We start from the raw sequence: 17,472 nt of genomic DNA, 5'->3' as shown, positions 1-17,472 counted from the left end.
TAACATCTCAGAAAATGTGTTTTTGGGTTTCATGACCCTTTAATACTTTACAAAACTTCATCAGAAGATGCAATATGATCTTAAGACCTCATCATGTTTAAACTGGAGGAAGTGTCCATTAAACTTTACCGAAGTGTCATTTTCTGTAATGGCCTTAGAGATTAACTTTATTTTCTCTATCTGTGTTTCTCAGGAGAGGAGTGTGAGTTGTCATGCAGGGACAGTAACAACGATGTGGTCATTCTGCCGAACAACATGACGGCCAGCAGCATTATGAGACATCACTGGATGAACCCTCCCAAAGTCAAGGTTTGTGTTTTTCAGTCTCAGTGTTTTAACTTGCTGGCAGAGAATGTTGCACGGGGATACCACATCCTGAGTGTGACTCAAAGTTTGAGGTGACACTCCTCGGACAGCAGATATTGGATTGTGCCTGATGATTCATCAGAGTCATTCATCAGAGTGTATGCTCAGGACTTTAGGGTCAGAAGAATTTGTCTAAGAATAATTTGCCTCTAAAATGCCAATTATTATATCCAAATTCACCACACTCAGTGCCTTTTAATGCAGTTATAATTATGCATATGAAAATAGAAGAGAAAAGTGGTAATTTACCCATTTTGTATTTTTAGTGAGCAAGATAAGGGGATTTATTACAGTGACCACAAGTGCAGGACTGTTCACACTAAGATATAATAATAATTACAAAACTGCATCCAATATATATATATTCTTTATTTAATTTTATTTTTTTTGTGCCAAAGAGGCACAACATCACTTTCACATCTCTTCCATATTTATTTGAGCCTCGAACTCTAGCACACTCGAATTATCTTCTTTTTTTTAAAAAAAAAGGGAAAAGAGTCCATTTTAGTCTTGCAATCTATTCATTTTTAGTAGTAATATTAATCCAAATCACCAATCCAATCTCACAGGCACTTTTTTATTATTTTTTTTAGGGTGTATTCATACCTGTCTTACTTGATTTGATGTACATTTTTCAACTTCTGACGTTAACTTCTGTCTCTGATCAGCAGACACATGAAGCGGTTTTAACTTTGTAGCATTGAATATCGCAGTCGTCCAATTACTGTTCATTAGCCGCAGGCTCAGGCCTGCATGGCTTCCCAATTACCTGGCATTGGTAAAACAGGGTATGATTACAGTAATCTCTCAACTTATCCGAACCGCAACGAGGCTGAGGCCAAGTCATAAAAGTTAAAAAGCCATCTGTAATCACTATAATTTCAACAATGACCCTATTGCAGGCACTAGCAGAAAAGCTTTATATAATTTTACCTGCCAGAAGCATTGCAATGTTTTAGCCATGACTGCTGGGTTTGACTGGGAGTGTTATGATGGCAGTTTTGCTGAACACCTGTTAGGCTCCATTGCAGGCTGAAACATGCAATCTTCGATCATTACATGCTCTGGTGTTTAATGGCTGGAAAACACAGTACAACTTTTAAAATTTTAACACGTTTCCATTATGAGAGCTCTCGGAAGATTTGAGCATAGTAGTGGATATGACAATGTTAATGTATTTGGTATTGGCACAAATATATGTCATAAGCAACTAAATAAAATTGTGCTATAGTCATGTGTTGAATGCAAGTTTTAGCCAAACGTACTGGGCATTTCACTTTAAAACTGCCACTAAATGTCCTGTAAGGTTAATAATATCTGTGTTGCAGAAACTTATTTCCTATGAACCTGAGTAGGCAGATTTAGTTCACAAACAACTGACAGTCTAAAATAGATTTTTATTTAAAATAATGATCATTACATTCTAAAGTTCTGCCTTAGTAATTTACTTTTTGTGCCATCAGTTCTGCTCACACTCAAGTTTATTTGTGAATAAAAGCCTAAATAAAAAAAATAAAAAAAATCATCATAAAAAGTTATAGTATCTCTTCACAAGACTTGGATTATACTGTGGGATTCACATGGACTTCTTTTACAATGCCTTTGTAAACTTTCTAGGTCTTCAAAATGTTGGTTACATGAACTTTTAATGCAGGAACAGTCAGCCTTAAATTATGTTTGAAAGATTATGGATTAAAAGGAAAGTCTTTTCATTTTGCATGAACTACCTCTATAAAGGAATTTCAGGATTGATCAAAGATGCTAGAAAGTTGGAAACAAACTCACTGTGTTCGAATCGAACCCCACGCCTGTTGTGTTTAGATGGGCATTTGTGTCAAGTCAGGCGGTTTTCAGCAGAGAAATGAAACAACACGTTTCTGATTGATTTGTGTAATTGATATGATCTTCCCTGGGTGGTAATTCGAGTCTGGAGACAGAGTGTGAGGGGAAGAGAACGCCAAATCGATGTGGCTGAAATGTTCCAGGGGGGTTGGCCGAGGTGAGATCAATAACTGTTCTCTCAGCACTAGCCACCCTGTGTCAATCGATGCTGTTTGAATTCCACAGCACCTGTTCCTTTCTGCCTGCCACACAAGGGCATGATCTGTCCCGTAACTCCCAGACCCAGTGCTGCCCTGATTGACACCAGTGCTAATGTTAATAGTCGTGCTGTGTTTGTTGGCCGGTGCAGCGAGAACGTCCTATAAATCCACACCAGCCAAGGTGTGGAAGTGGAAAAGCAAGCTGGCGGCTGCACAACGGCGTTTCAAGCTGACTGAAGCTTTGGTGGCCATACAATTCCTAATTTCCCACTCTAACTCAGTGCATTTTTCGGTTCTTTGTGTTATATTTCCTGCTGAGTCGGTCTGTTCGCCTCGTGAATCAGTTATTGTGACGAATCGGCCTGAGAGAGCGATTTGTTTCAGGTTTCACCACTGACCTACTAAAGAGCTCCTCTTAGTTTCTCACTTATTTGCTTCCCTGACATCAGCAAAATGACTGCGCACATTGCTGATGCACTAGGCTGCCTTGGCAGACCGTGGCCTTTATGTGATGTCAGCGTCGATTGTTCATGCCGGGTCCGCTGAGGGGAGTACTAATATTAACCTCTAATTAATAAACCAAACCTTTATTAAAAGGCCTGAGAGCTAAATGTAATCTCGGGAGCTATGGGAGAAGACAGTGTGGACATCTAATCTGATATTGGCTCATTCAGATGATAATGGCATTCTAGTCTGAGGGAAATGAAGAGATCTGAATTTAATCGGTATGAGGTCACTCTGGCTAACAGGGCATAGCATGTTCACGAAAGCCTGCTATGTGCAAAATGTCACTGTATTTTGGGGCTTGTAACCAAAATGTCGTTGCTTCAAATCCCTGTAAGGATTGATACATAAACTTCACCGTTATTCACCACTCAAGCTAAAGTCACGTCAGAGTGACTGAATCTGTAGTTTGCCAAAGGTTTCTCCGCTAAATGATGAAAATACAACAAAACTAGTCAGTCTGGGACAGGTCTGTTAACTGTACTAGATGGTGAAAAGTTTAATTTGTTGCTTTTTTCTTCTGCATTCTGACATATTTCCAATCCAAATGAGAGTTTAGCAAATATATATTGGTCAGAATTGATTGGATAGATTTGATCGGTGGGGTTAAAAAAAGTTTATGGGCCTTCATGAAAAAAGAATTGATGAAATGATGTGAACTTGTAGAGTACTTCGAATAATAAAGGTCAATTTCATAATATTAATTAAATAAAAGGCCACTTACTAGTGACAATAGACTGTTTAATGTTTAAACGTTTATCATGCTTTGAAGAAGTACACTTATTTTTATGTGTTGACTAACATGCTTATGCACATGTATTTGTACGTTATTGCAAATATTTGATTATAATTTCGTAAAACTGTAGTGTGTTAATTTTACATTTAAGTTGAGACATTTTAATGTACTACATTTCATTATAAATGTGTTATTATAAATGTAGTAAAATACATAAGTTTAAAAATAAATTACATAAAATTTTACCTTAAAAAAATGATTTGTCGGCACATTCAGCAGTACACTTTCAAAATTATTTCAAAGACAGTAAATGTAATTACGAAATTGCATATACTTAAGTCTTGATTAAGTGGGTCTAAAATACTCTTAATGCAGAGTTCACACTGCACGATTTTCAGACTCATTAGATCGCCATTGTTTTCACACTGCGTGACTATCTGGGGTAGCATTCAATTGCTGCTTGGTTCCCACTGCATGATGGACAGGGGCGACAGGGGGTTTCACATTGCATGACTTCACAATAGGAAGAATCGCAGACAGCCGCAAACTACGTTTCACAATAAAAGACATGCGAGAAGTGATTCGGAAATAACACAAAAATCCGATTGCGTCAGACCGGAGTTCTCAAGTGAGACTGGATTATTTAAAAATATATACATATATCTAGCCCGCAAACTGTCTGTGAGCTAATTTCCAGGTAAAAGGAGAAAAATAAAAAATGATTATGCAGGAGGGAGATGCAGGGAACAGGGTGTTCTTATGCCAATGTTTTGGCTGATGAAGCAAATGTTTGTGCTTGTTTCTGTATTATATTATTGTTCATATATCTATTAAATACTTATATTCTTTTCTTCACCGAACTTCCCTCTGCCCTGTATATTGGTCTCTCATTGGCTGTAGGTCATCGCCGATGTAGTTTTCCAGTCAGAAATCATTGCGCACCGCGTGATTGTGAATAGCTGACAGCTCCAGAAATTTAGCATGCCAAATAGTTTGCATTCCCATAATAAGTATTATTTTTAGTAGTCTAAAGTGTACTTATTTTTCACAAGGGGAAAGTTAGTTGTTGCAATTAAAAAACAACATAAAAAAAAGAATCAAGTGCACTGGAGAATTATTCAAAATAAGACTGAAATGTGCAATAAATGACAATAAATAGGGTTTTCTCTTGACCAAATAATTATGTAAAGTGTTGTGTATGCCAGTACTTACAAAAGCCATTGGCTTGTAAAATCTACAATATCCACTACACGTGCAACTCATTTATTAGCGTTATAGTGAACTCAGCAGTTTGAAATACATCAGTGTTTTCTGTTCCTTCTCGTTCAGTGGCATTATTCTCTCTCTCTCTCTCTCTCTCTCTCTCTCTCTCTCTCTCTCTCTCTTTGCATCGATTTGCTGACTGGCATGAAATGAGAAATACCTTAGTTTGCAGTGGTGGGTATGGCTTTAGAAGAGGTAGGTGCTTTGTGCGTGTGTGTGTATGTGTGTATAAATTACTGGGACAGGGAACTTTCAGCCGGACCCTTGAGTTTTTTCATGGCCTAATGAACAAATCTGTGTGAACACGTCTCTCTCTGTACAACATCTATAATAACTCTCCTTAACTGAATGACGAACATGCTGGAAACAGTTGTAACTCATGTGGTCGCCCAATTATACGTGTTTTGAAACTGGTAACATTTCACAAGATCTTGAATTTGGATGGGTTCCTGTTTTTTGGAATTGGTCAAGACTTTTGAAGGTAAACATTCCTGTTTTGGCTTTTTTTTTTTTTTGTGGTTGGCATGTGGAGGGAACAGAGCACTTACAGTAACTGTGTGCCATGTTTTGTCAATTTTCAGACGCAAGCTAAGCACAGGAATTGATGTTGACTTTGTGATGGCAATGGTGCATCAAAATTGGACATTCTTCTTCTCTTTCTGTAAACCTCTTTGTTTCATTCCTCTTTTCAGCACATAGTCTGCACCATGGGTCTGAAGTGGTACCCCCATCCAGAAGTCCTGCGCTGCATTAAAGGATGTGAGGTAAGACATCCGGACACCTGTCCATTTCCTCTCAAATGGCTCTCTATCCTGTGTCTTCCCTCCCTCATTGGCGACACTCTTGCCTTGACCTCCATTTGCAGAGGCCCAAGAAGATTCATGAAGATGAAGATGTAGAGGAACTCTACACTAAAGTCAGTACTGGTACAAGTGACTGTGACGTTCAGTGCCCCACCTGTTTTTCTGTTTCCCCCTCTGTGCTTGTCGATACCTGTCACTTGGTGCAATCTGTTTGTACTACAGACTGGCGTATCTACAAATGTTTAAGAAATCCTCACCTACACAATGAATGCTCTTTCTTGTTTGATAAGAAGGGATCTGCCAATATAAACGTTCAGTTTGCAAATTTCTGCCACGTAAAATAATAATAATAATAATAGTAATAATTATAATAATAATGCTTTAGTAAATAAAAATTATGAAATAAAAAAAAATGTGAGAAATCCCAACAGGTTGACCCAACAGGCCTTGAATAACTCAAACCCATGACACATAAGCAATGACTAATCAATGAAGCACTGGATATATTTGGGTTGGCAACACAGCTGTGTTCACCATATACAGTAGATACATATATCTACATTTTTCATGTTAATGGTGCTCTGAGTTTCTCTGTTTGTTTTTGTCTTAGCCTTTCATGGGTGACAATTACTGTGACGCCATCAACAACAGAGCCTACTGCAACTACGATGGAGGCGACTGCTGCCATTCCACTGTCAAGACTAAGAAGGTACCATACATGTCTACAAAAATTATCTTAATTTAAACATTTAATGTGTCTAAAATGGGTGCCTAACTTCACTAAATGTAGAGATGAAAAGTGACTGACAAGCATGAGATGCTAGATGTTAACACTGACCATCTGAATCTTATTGCACACAAGAATGGCAAACACATACTGGCAAGCTCTAATCTGATTGGCTGCCTTTACGTAATTTCTTGGATTTGGGATACACATGTATTTATCAGTATGCCTGTGGAAACAAAGTTGTGTTTACAAAATATCAGGTTGTTACGATGACCGCTTCTGAGAAACTAAATTCTGGATTTGCCCATGTCTACCACAATTTATTCAGTCATGAACTCTATTAGAGTTAAATTAGTTTATTCTACACTTGTCTATTGTTATTGTGTCATCTATTTCAGATAAACCTGTTCCTCTTAACCATTTGTAAAAAAAAAAAACTTGATCAGTCAGTTTACATGTCATCCCTCCTCATTTTTAGATTCTAGCAGATGACAGACAGCAGCCGAAATTAGGAATTAGTATCAGGAAATCATGTTAAAACACTTAGAGTAAATATTTAATTCACAGAAGACACAATCAAGCTGACTGCTTTAAGCAGAGTTTTAAACTAACAGGAAGATTAAGCTTATAGAGATGGTATGATCGCTTCTTTCTCTGACTAACAAAAGACACTTGACAACAAGACGAAGCTTGTGTCCAATATTTTGCATATAGTGATAAAGCATCACAATATATCAAGATTCCACACACTGGAATTCCTGTTCTTATAAAGTGACAGCACACATTCATTTAATATTAAAAATGGTGGAAGCAACCACAAAAACTGAAAACACTTTTTAACAATTGCCTGGTTTCTGGTTTCACATCCACAAATGTCAGATACCAGATATCTTGGAATTGGCTATGATGCATAATTTTCACTTTGTTCTACATTTGAGAACAGTGTATCATAAACTACTATTAAATAGTGTGTGTGTGTGTGTGTGTGTGTGTATTTTTTTTTATTAATATACATTAATATAAAATTAAAATGCATTTAGTATAATATTAATACTGTAAATACAGTAAACCCATGGTAAACATCAATGATCTATGGATTTAAAATGCTTTCATTCAAATTGATTGATTGACAGATTGATTGATTTTCCAGACTAAAAGTGAAATGTTAACAGTGAAGAGCAATTAAAAACATGTTTGTTTTATGTGAGAAAAAGTGGTAGGCTTTTCAGTTAATGCTATCTTTAATTTCAAATTAATTCGTCATCCAGGGTAATTTCTCTTTTGCCTTGTCGAACTTGTGCCGGATCACCATGCATGAGGTTATTTAGCAGACTTAGTGTTACTTTTCTTTCCCAGACAGCTCTGAGCTGTCTCTTGGCTTTCTCCTCGTCTTTCTCCTCACAGTCATTGTCTTTATATATTTGGCATACAGTATGCTCAGAGTGTGAGTGTATGTGCAGTCATGATTCACTGAATCCAGTCTACAAGAGGATGCTTTTTGGGAATTTCACAATGTGCAGCCTACGTCATTGAGCAGACATGGATCTTAGCGGGAGTTGACCATGCGCCAATGTTGATAGAATGTTTAATTGTTCTGCAACCATAAGCCAGATCTGCTGGTGCCTCCTTCCTCCTGATATGTCACACAGTTGGCAGATCAATGATAGAGGGATTGGATGAAATAAAGCCATATATTGATGAGCTAGAGCTTTTTTAGTTGCGTGTATTGCTTCGTATCTGTATCAGTTTGATTTGTGCAGCTAAAGATAGTCACTCCTGATTTAATGTACGTAGTGGACATTTCACAATGTCTTGTTAGACAGTTATTTTAAAAAAAAAAACTGATATCTTGTGCTTCATTTTCGTTTATCCAGTGGCAAGTTTAAACTTGGGAAACATGAAAGCCAAAACGGCCACTTATAATGGCGGAAAACAATATTCAGGACTCAAGAGAAGATTGAGTCTATGTCTAATGTTTGGAAAGTTGGCTCCCCGAGCAGCAACTGATACAAGAATCACCCGACATCCCGAGCTATGTTCACCGTCCTGGCAGTCCTTGAAGCAAATGCATCAGCAGGGTTTGCAAAACATCCTGTCTCTGGAAATATCCAGAGCTTAGGGAAGAGCTGTAGCTGTAAATGACTCTGAAAGAACTAATCATTTTGAGATTGATGGATTGCTGGAGTTGGATGAGTTCTACTGTAGGTCATCTGACTTTCTCCCATTGTGCACCACTTTACCTTCATCTGTTCAAATTCCCAAACTCATTCATACATTTCCTAGTCATGCCCACAAACACAAGTGCAGATCAATGGAGTTCACGCATTAGTGCACAGATAAGTGGCGGTCTGCCTTGTTATGAGCCTCTGATTTCAAATTGCACTTAACTTCACTGCGCCATTATTTTGATGAGATAATCATTTGAGATAGTATGTGACTGTTTGTTGTCCCCATGAAATGTGCTACTAGTCATCCCCAACAAACAACTTTTGTGACCTCACAACTTGATTTTCTGATCTCAAGAACAGATGAGGATTTCTTGAAGTTAAGAAAAAATCATCTGAAATGTTTAAGAGCAACTGAAAACAGGAAGACCAATATTGGTCAGTGTTCAAAAGCTATAGTGCAATAGCACATAGGCTGTTATAGGTGCTTTTGAAAAACTGCTTCACGAAGCTTTGTAACCTTTGTTAGTCACTAATTTAGTTTTAAGTGATTTGGAGAGTGCATCAAACTTTAAAGTCCCATGATTTCAGTAAACAAGGCTATGTTATGTCATGTCAAAAGTGAATCATAGAGGATGGTGACTACCAAAAAATAGTTAGGAATTACATTCATATTTTTACATTTATTCATTAAGCAGATATTTTTGTCCAAAGTGACTTACAAATGAGGACAGTGGAAGCAATCAAAAACAGCAAAAAGAGCAAAGATATATAGGTGCTATAACAAGTCTCAGTTAGCTTTTTTTTTAAAGAATAGAATTAGAATATTGAGTGCTAAAGTTAGAGGGTCAAATAAAGATGGAAGAGATGTGTTTTAAGCCGATTCTTGAAGATGGCTAAGGACTCAGCTGCTCGGATTGAGTTGGGGAGGTCATTCCACCAGGAGGGAACATTTAATTTAAAAGTCTGTAAAAGTGGCTTTGTGCTTCTTTGGGATGGCACAATCAAGCGACGTTCACTTTCAGAACACAAGCTTCTAGAGGGCACATAAGTCTGAAGTAATAAATTTAGGTAAATGGGTGCAGAGCCAGTGGTAGTTTTGTAGGCAAACATCAATGCCTTCAATTTTATTCGAGCAGCTATTGGTAGCCAGTGCAAATTGATAAAGAGGTATGACGTGTATTCTTTTCAGCTCATTAAAAAATAATCTTGCTGCCGCGTTCTGGATTAATTGTAAAGGTTTGATAGAACTGGCTGGAAGACCTGCCAAGGGAGCATTGCAATAGTCCAGCCTGGACAGAACAAGAGCTTGAACAAAGAGTTGTGCAGCATGTTCCAAAAGAAAAGGCCTGGATCTTCTTGATTTTGAATAAAGCAAATCTGCAGGATTCAGACAGTTTTAGGAATGTGGTCTGAGAAAGTCAGCTTATCATAAATCATAACTCCAAGGTTTCTGGCTGTTTTTGAAGGAGTTACGGTTGATGTGCCTAACTTGATGGTGAAATTGTGATGAAACGATGGGGTTGCTGGAATCACAAGCAGTTCTGTCTTGGCAAGGTTGAGTTTAAGGTGATGGGCCATCAGGGGCTGACAAGGGCAAGTGTAGTAATAATGGCATCTTTTTGCTGCCAAAATCTTTGCAGCATGCAAAAGGTAGAGTTCCATCTTGTTACTGCATCCTTCTTGAGCTTTAACTCTTCAATCCCCACCTGTCCCTGAGTTGCTCTGATGCAGTAGCGCTTTTGTGAAAGTGCTTAAAGTAACCATACCTTTTGGTTGTCACAAGCTGTTCTTGAATAGATAAGATTCCTAAAGTTGCAAAGACTTAAGTCTCAAACCCAAAGAGATATTCTTTATAAAAGTTACGACTCATCCACGCCCTCCTGAAACGCTTCCTTTTAGCATTCCCCCACATGTCTATGTCACTGTGTGGGAAAATTTGCATAACACCGCCCCAAATGTTGACGCAAAAAAATAAAGTGTTACTTTGATTCTCCCTGTAGTATTGTTTCTGCTGCCATGTTGTGGAGACAGACACGGTTTCGTTGTGAAAACGAAAATACTTTGTTTGACCTTCCGAAAGAGGACACAACTAGAAATCAGTGGTTAAATTGTATTTACAACACTGTTCCAGAACAGTTCAACCCAAGTATTAAGATATGTCCAATGCATTTTATGGAGGATTGTTTCCTGATCCTGGGAGTAGACTGCAATGCCGGCTGTTCTGACTCACAGTGTGTAAGTACATTTACATATTTAAAGAATTTGTCACTGATGATTAAAGAGCAAGATTTAAGCACTTTAGAGTAGGCTTGTTGTTTATCCAATCACAAATGCAGACATGGTTTTATTTTTATGTAGCACGATGCAACGCAAAGTGTAATTATAATCAGTAATTATGTCCCTAATGGATGGATGTAACATTTGTAATCGGTTTTATTGTTTTGTCTTGTCATGCCGGTGTTCTGACCAGGACACACTATCACAGTATGGCATGGGGCGTAACATTTCCATCACATGCTTGAGGCATTTGGCCAATCACAATGCACTGGATAGCTGGCCAATCAGAGCACAGCTCACTTTTCAAACTGATGAGCCTTTTTTTTTTTTTTAATACAACACATTTCGGAACGGTGAGCATAGAGGAGAAACAATAATATACATGGAATATGTGGAAAATAATGTGTTTTTTGAACTTTAAACCACATAAACACATTTCACTATACCAAATACACAAAACAATGTTATTTTTAGCAACATCATATTACTCCTTGAACAATTATTTTTACCTATGCCAAAACCTCCTGACTGTATTTTATACCCTCCCTCACAATCAGGTTTATAGTGTGGGCAAAGTAAGGCAAACTTCCATCCAACCATCGAAACTACAGGTTTGAAGTTGCTTGGAATATAAGATACACATGCAATAATTGTATCATCAGTAAGTCCTTAACGATTGAAAAGGGTTGCAAATCAAGTGCAATTATTTTTTACAAGCCTTTCCACAACTTCACTCTGTTTGATACAGACAAGAGTTTGCATTTTGCTTGGTCCTGTTTCTTCAAAGTGGATCCAAATGTTGTCTTTGCTTCACTGACTTTAACTTTGTTTCAAACTGAAACATAAATTCACATTTCTCCACTTTTTTTTTTTCTCCATTTTATTTAAAAATGAATATTATGGATATTTAGGCTAAAGTTTTTAGTTTAACTTCATGATTTTCGGTGTAGGCAGTCGGAGAGTTGAAATGCAAAGTTTAAAGTCAGCATTTCAGTCATATCTGACTCAAACTGAACCATTGCTACAGTATGTAGGCTACTCAATATTTAATAGCATCTAACATGAAGGATCAGCAAATGACACGTGACCACAGATATCATTCTTACAGGAAGGCAATAATTAGCAATATAACATAACGATATATTGAGTTGTTAAAAAATAAATAATATTGTTTGATGTAAGGAACCGATTAATTGTTTTCTAAGCATTGAATCAAACTGTCCGAAAAAAACAGTTCATGGAAATGAATCATCACTACAAAACAGTAGTATAGGACTGTAGAAATAAATGAACCAATTCAAAATCCGTAATAAACGTTTGTGTTTCCATAATGCATGTGTGTGTACCATGTATAGTTAAATGTATACACACACATATACACGCATACCATAGTTGGCTAATGCTGATTTCGGTAAACACACTCCTGATCAATTCAGTAACTTCATTCAGTGAATGATTCATTAGATTGATTCAAACCAGTAAATTGAGTGAAAACCTTTCATAACTCTACTTATAAACGTACAAAAGGATATGTGTTATTGTTGACTCAGTCAGACACTTGGTCATGTTCTTGTTGCCAGCAAAAGTGTTGCCAGCAATGCCTGCAGTGAGGTCTGTCTCTCTTTGGGTGATCCTCTCGTTGGCCACGATGACCCCAAGGCAAAGGAAACCAAGGCACTTCCCTGCTGCTTGCGTGTTTGTTTCCCTTTCTTATCGCACCCTGTCGTGTTCACTTTATCCCAGCTCTCGTCGTGTTCTCTTGAAAGGTTTGCGTATTAAGGTGTTCTGGATGACTGGCTGTGTATTATTCCTGTCAGGGACTTTGAAGGTGCGAGTCAAACTGCATCTCAGGTCACCGCAGGATGCTTTACTAATCACTACAAGCTGTTGGTATGAGGAAGGAGGTCAGTGGGCACATTAGGGAAAAGAAAGAGAGATCCTTCGGTTTTCGTTACAAGAGATTTCTTTCTGGCAGAGGATTTAGTAAGTTTTAAGCTCACAAGGTCAGTGATGTAGAAAGACTAAACTTATTAGCTGATCAGTTTAACCTCACTAATGACTTTTACTTTTGATCATATGTAGGGTTAGAGATTTCAACAAATCCCATAGCAATCAAATTTTGGCACATAGCTTGTCATACTTTTTTTTTTTTTCTTCATTTTGGCAGTTGTTGTGATATGCAGCACAATATAGTTTCCTTTCATCGGCAAACACTGGATACTTAACTGTGATTTTTAAATCGTGTGTACACAGGTGTAAAAAAGTAATTATTCTCAAAAAAAAAAAAAAAAAAAAAAGTTCCAACATTAATGGACTTCATCCATGTGTTTTTGGACCATCAGTTACATGGCGCACATGATCTAGAAGTTGCATTTGCTTATGACATTTGGCTAGTCAAGAACTGTTAAGGAAATGTTACCATCCTTACTGTATTCAAGGAGAAGAAAAATTCAGAAAGAATAGACACCTGTCTAGATGGGTACAGAATGTTGTTTTTCTTCAGCACTATTCTGTGAAATTTTTTAATGAGAATAAGTAGAAAGTTTCTGCAGTTTTATAGTCTAATTTGAAATGATTTGTTTTGGATCCCAAAAAGAGATGTTTTTGTAGAGAACTACCTTTGATTGAACAAATGACCTAAAACAACCTAAGAAGACTAAAAAGCTATGACGCCATTGATCTTGCTGTTTGTATATTACTATGTTTACTGTTCATTTGTTGAACTGAAGACATGAAGTCTAGAAGTTAGAAGTATAACCCATTAGAATTTCAGTCTCAATCTGAGGGACAACCCAAATTCAGTAGTTTCTTGTTTGCATTATCAAAACCCAATATCATGCCAAGGTAATAAATCTAAGGGGGGAACTCCTCCGGGTGCCGACCTGCAGTTGTGGCGGTAGCAAATACGTGTCTCTTTCGTTTTTATAAGACATAATTATCAATGTATGTTGGCTTTGCCCTGCAAAGTTTACGGCTATGAAACCACATCTCCAAATGAGCTTTTTTAGTTTTCCAAATTCTTTCCTTTAATCTTGGCTGGTTTAAGGAAAAGTGGCAATGAAGTGCAAACCATGCAAGACTGGGGCAAGATAGCTGTTTCTGCAGCAAAAAAAAGGGAAAAAAGTGAGAGAGTTTTTCAAGACTTTCACAACAAGGTTTCCCCTATCGAGATTGAGACTGAAGGCTGTGCCTCCCATGACTCCACTTTCCACAAGTTTAATGACCTGAGCACATGAGTTCAGTTTGGGCAGTAGGAAAACATGTTGTAAATGTTATGGATACATCATCTAGACCCGTAGTAATAATCAGAATAAGCTATATTTCTTACTAAAGCCTATTTTACAAGGTATGCAGCAACTTAATAATAATGTTAATAAATGATTTGTGGCCATTGATCAGTAAATTGCAATAATCTGAATAATCTGAAAAAGTAGAGGAAGTGGCATTTTATAAACATTATCATTTTGGCTCATTAATTTTCAGGAGCAAGGTTGAGTTGAAGGTGATGGTCAATCGTTTCTAGCTGGATGAAGGACCATCACCTTCAACTCAACCTTACTAAGACAGAACTGCTCATGGTCTCAGCCAACCCAGCACTTCAACACAGCCTCTCTACAGCTAGGTTTGTCAACCATAACTCCATCCGGGACAGCCAGGAACCTTGGAGTAGTGGCCGATGATTAGTTAAGCTTTACAGACCATAGTGCTACAATGTCCAGGTCCTGCAGATTTTTCTTATACAGCATTAGGAAGACTAGACCCTTCCTGTCAGAGCAAGCTGCACAACTTCTTGTCCAAGCTCTTGTTCTCTAAGGCTGGACTATTGTAATGCACTCTTGGCGGGCCTTCCCGCATTTACTAAGCCTCTGCAATGGATCCAGAAATAAGCAGCGAGAGTGGTCTTTAACGAGCCGAAAAAAGCTCACGTTGCACCTCTCTTCATCAGTTTACACTAGCTGCTCGCATTAAATTCAAGGTACTGATGTTTGCCTACAAGACAACAACTGGCGCTACACCAAAATACCTAAACTCATTAGTTCAAATGTATGTGCCCTCCAGAAGCTTGCGTTCTGCAAATGAACGTCACCTTGCGGTGCCATATCAAAAAGGCACAAAATAGCTATCATGGACCTTTTCATGATAAAAAAAATAAAAACTGTCTAAAGACACCTGACGCCAGCACCTGACAAAGTAATACTAGCACTTACCTTTCTGATTCTATTCTATTCTATTCTATTCTATTCTATTCTATTCTATTCTATATAAACTCTGTTGCTCTAGGTTAAAGCTATCTCCCTGAAACAAAATTTCAGTTGCGTTAAAAACATAATTGGGCTAGTCTTTGACTAGTTTTGATAAACAATAGGGCTGGTTTTGTTCTGCAGACCTGGTTACCAGTGAAAGGCGAGATAGGCCCAGACCTGGGACATTACACTGTGATACACTGTGTGGTTTGAAAAAGTGTTTCTTAAGCATGTATCTGATGGGATTTGTATATTGTTGTAATTTTGAATTAGCAGTGATTTTTAGCTATATGTAGGGCCAACCAAAACCCTCTTTTGGCATTAAAAAAACTACTATCATGATTTACTAAAGACACACAGTGAAACATTAGTTTTGAAAAGTCATGGACACATTTTTGTGGCTGACCTTATCGCGTATCTATTTCTAGGATTGTCCCTTTCAGGTGCAAAACTTATGGGAAAATAATATTTAAGTGGAACCCAACATGATCTCATAAGGTTTGCAGTATTCAATTTACTGTTAACTGCATCCTTCTTTGAAGGGGAAGTCGGCGCCTAGTGGTTAGAGATTTTGACTCCTAACCCTAGGGTTGTGGGTTTGAATCTCGGGCAGGCAATATCACGACTTAGCAAGGCACCGAACCCCCAACTGCTCCCCGGGCGCCGCAGCATAAATGGCTGCACGGGTGTGTTTTCACAGTGTGTGCACTTTGGATGGGTTAAATGCAGAGTATGGGTCACCGTACTTGGCTGTATATCACATCACTTTACCCCCCCCCCCCCCTCAAAAAAAAAAAAAAAAACTTTTGTTAAAGCCGACATGAATTTGTGTTGCTCTTGGTAGATTGTGTTGGTCATCATGGAAATGATCTGGCTTTGTCTGTCTTATTTAATGTGCACACTGTCAGTAGAACAAGCAAAGAACTTTGCACTCCTATCGGCGCTTTTATGGGATTGTGCTCTCGTTAATTTGCCCTGTTTAGTAAATATGGCTCTTAATATTGTTTCTACCATTGTTAGAAATAACTTTGTGAATATATAGTCTTTGAGTGTACTCAACTTTAGTTCATAGTGCAAACCAAATTAAGCCCTTAGTGTTTTATAGAGAAATAATCTTAAAACAACAGGAGCAAAACAAATTATTGTTGCTTCTCAAACAGTAAATGTCACTCAAATTCTCTGTTATGATGTTGACGTTTTGACGTGATTTATGCATCTGAACCATGATGCTGTGTTAAGTTTTGAAGCCCTATGTCTGTGACCCGATCCCCAGCCCCCTGATACTATTTCCTTCAACTGCAATCTGACACATGCATGCACTCTGCAGAGGTGGGGGGTCGTGTGCTGTGACGTACATGGTCTGTTAGGGAACGTGTGTGTGTGTGTGTGTGTGTGTTCTGGACTGGCCTCTGCCCCATGCTGACATTCCCAGCCACCATCGATGAGCCCCAGATGTGGCAGCTGGTTCAGCCACCCTAAGGGTCAAGGGCAGAGGAAACCATGTCAAATTTGCCACCCACATCTTAGTCCGATGGTGAGATAAGGAGAGAGTGCAAGAACTTGAACTGTGAAAGTTTGCATGTCGTGAGTTTGGAGAAAAGGAAAGGGGCTATTGAGAAATGGTTATGTGAAGTACTAGAGGGAAACAAAAATGAAAGGGTGCACCTTCATGGAGTGGTCGATAACAATTGCTTCCTGAAAAAAAAAAAAAAAAAAACAGGCTTAGTTGACATCCCAGTTTTAAAGAGCTGGTTAGGTTGGTCTGTTTGATGGTTTTAGAGGGTTTGCGGGCACTTGTCAGCTGGTCAGGATGGAAAAACAGCCTGGTCAGTAAACCACTTTAGGGTGATTTAAAAAAAAAAAAATTCAGCAAGGTTAGCAAAAGCCAGAAAAAAATAATATTTAGATGAGAGGGAAGGCGTACGGTTGGACAGGAAATCCCTTGCAGGGCAATGACGGCTGGTTTTGATATGTGTCCGGTTCATGCTTGTAAAAGCTTCACAAGTAAGTGGCTTTGAAAAGACTAAGTGTTGCTCACACAAACATGTTTTGTTTTAATTGCGTCATAATATACGCAATTTCCGTCTGGAGAATGGCACTCTCACTAAAAAAAGCTTTTCTTCATCAGTTTTGTTCTCATTAGCTGCCAACATATCTAAACACCCCTACATTTGTTTTAGAAGCACTGGAGAGAGAATGAGACCAGGTCTGTTACCATTAATAATGAAATCATAATACATTAATAAAATATAAATATCAGATAAAAACTTACACTTTATTTCAGCTAGTTCAAAATGCAAAACTTCCCTTTTTTTCAAGTGTAAGTAAATAAATATGAATGA

General features: G+C 38.0%; 1 protein-coding gene across 1 annotated transcript in view; it reads left to right on the top strand.

Annotated features, from left to right (window-relative positions):
• pappaa (pregnancy-associated plasma protein A, pappalysin 1a) overlaps positions 1–17,472 on the top strand; it is a 101,837-nt gene that overhangs the window by 76,638 nt on the left and 7,727 nt on the right. The window contains exons 20-22 of the mRNA XM_052556603.1: positions 194–309; positions 5,604–5,675; positions 6,325–6,423. Of these exons, the coding sequence (XP_052412563.1) occupies positions 194–309; positions 5,604–5,675; positions 6,325–6,423 (287 nt within the window). The remainder of the gene's footprint in view (positions 1–193; positions 310–5,603; positions 5,676–6,324; positions 6,424–17,472) is intronic.

The sequence above is a fragment of the Carassius gibelio genome, chromosome B5 (assembly GCF_023724105.1).
Source record: "Carassius gibelio isolate Cgi1373 ecotype wild population from Czech Republic chromosome B5, carGib1.2-hapl.c, whole genome shotgun sequence".
Lineage (NCBI taxonomy): Eukaryota > Metazoa > Chordata > Actinopteri > Cypriniformes > Cyprinidae > Carassius > Carassius gibelio.
This window is presented reverse-complemented; position numbering and strand designations above follow the sequence as displayed.